At 39.7% G+C, this 1,672-nt stretch overlaps 1 protein-coding gene across 1 annotated transcript; it reads right to left on the bottom strand.

Moving 5' to 3' along the window:
* Window positions 1-695: 695 nt before the first annotated feature.
* LOC145099331 (uncharacterized) lies at window positions 696-1,463 on the bottom strand. The gene has a single exon (XM_079036914.1). The coding sequence runs from the start codon at window positions 1,461-1,463 to the stop codon at window positions 696-698; it is 768 nt and encodes a 255-aa protein (XP_078893040.1).
* Window positions 1,464-1,672: the final 209 nt, after the last annotated feature.

Here is a 1,672-nt window from a genome sequence, read left to right as displayed (position 1 = left end):
CCAATCATCTATCGATAACAAGTTATGTCGACTGCAGGTGTTTGCAGAGATGGTCTTAGCTTAGTGCCAAACTCCATAGGAACCTTCACCTTTAAGTCAACCTTCATTCCAAATTTTTCTAGTAGATTCTTCGTATAAGCTTCCTAGTTAATAAAAATGCCTTCTGTTCCCTGTCTAGTATTTTATCCAAGAAAAAAATTAATAGGACCCATTGCGCTCATTTCAAATTTAGTTTCCATCAGCTTCCGGAATTCAGATGTTAAGTTAGGATTCGTGGAGCCGAAGATGATATCATCGACATAAATCCGAACAATCATAAGGTGTTCGAGTTCTTTCTTGCGAAAGAAGGTTGGCTAAACAGAACTTTGCTTAAACATAGACACTTTTAGAAAACGGGTTAGTGTTTCATACCAGGCCCTTGGCGCTTGCTTCAGTCCATACACAACTTTATCCAATACATAGCAATGATCAGGGTATTTCTCATTGAAGAACTCGGGTGGTTGCTCAACATACACTGTTTCTTCTAGTTCTCCATTGAGGAATGCACATTTCACATCCATTTGAAAAACTTCGATGTTTTTATGAGCAACATATGCTAGAAAGATTTGAACCGATTCTAATCAAGCTACCGGAGCGAAGGACTCCTCATAGTCTATTCCTTCTTCTTGACAATATCCTTTTACCACCAAACGAGCCTAATTCCTAATAACATTTCCTTCTTTATCCATCTTGTTCTTAAAGACCCACTTCAATCCTACCACACACGCATCCTTTTGAATGGGTATTAGTATCCAAACTCGATTGCGTTCAAACTCATGGACTTCATTTTGCATTGCCTGCACCAGATCAGCATGATCAAGTGCAGTATTAACCGTCTTTTGTTCGATTTTAGAGACAAACAAATTAAACATGCAAAATTCAACGTGAGAGAATAAGGCAGTTTGTTTCGCTTTCTGTTCACAACGCGTAAGAACTCGTTCATATGATTCTCCTATTATTTGTGGTTTGGGATGATCTTTAGTCCACTTAGTTAGAGGAGGGTAGTTAGGGTCATAGGTAGGATCCAACTCTGCATTTACCTCTACTTGAGATTCTGATCGATCATCTTCGTCATTTGGATTTTCATTCTCCTCCTCAGATGACGATGTGGTTTCCTTGTTAGGTTCTGGATCCTCCCCCTCGGTTGAAGTTGGATTCTCTTGCTCGGTTGGAGTTGGATTCTCTTGCTCGGTTGGAGTTGGATGCTCTTGCTCGGGTGGATGAGACATAGATGAGCTCTCCCCCTCGAATATTGCACTGTTATTTGGATGCTTTTTAGAGGGATGATTATTAGCTTGGTTTGTAGGATCCTTTGCCATGTCTTTCGTAGCATCTTCGATAATCTTTTTCAGATGGTCGATTTTGTTGTCGGCTGCATTTGCCTCTGAGTGTGTTGCTATTTTTGGTTCATCAAATAACCTCATTTATTCTTCGAACAAATTTGAAATGGGAACCGAGACCTGTCCTGATTCAGGAAAAATTTCCCCTGTGGCACTTTCTTTTGCTTGAGCTTTCATTATGTAAAGATCATCAAAGGTTATGTAATAGGTTTCTTCAATACGTTTGGAGTGTTTATTCAAAACCCTATAAGCCTTTGAGGTGAGTGAATAGCCCAGAAAGATTCTCTCATCTG

The sequence above is a fragment of the Lactuca serriola genome, chromosome 4 (assembly GCF_051521515.1).
Source record: "Lactuca serriola cultivar US96UC23 chromosome 4, Lser_US96UC23_V15, whole genome shotgun sequence".
Lineage (NCBI taxonomy): Eukaryota > Viridiplantae > Streptophyta > Magnoliopsida > Asterales > Asteraceae > Lactuca > Lactuca serriola.
This window is presented reverse-complemented; position numbering and strand designations above follow the sequence as displayed.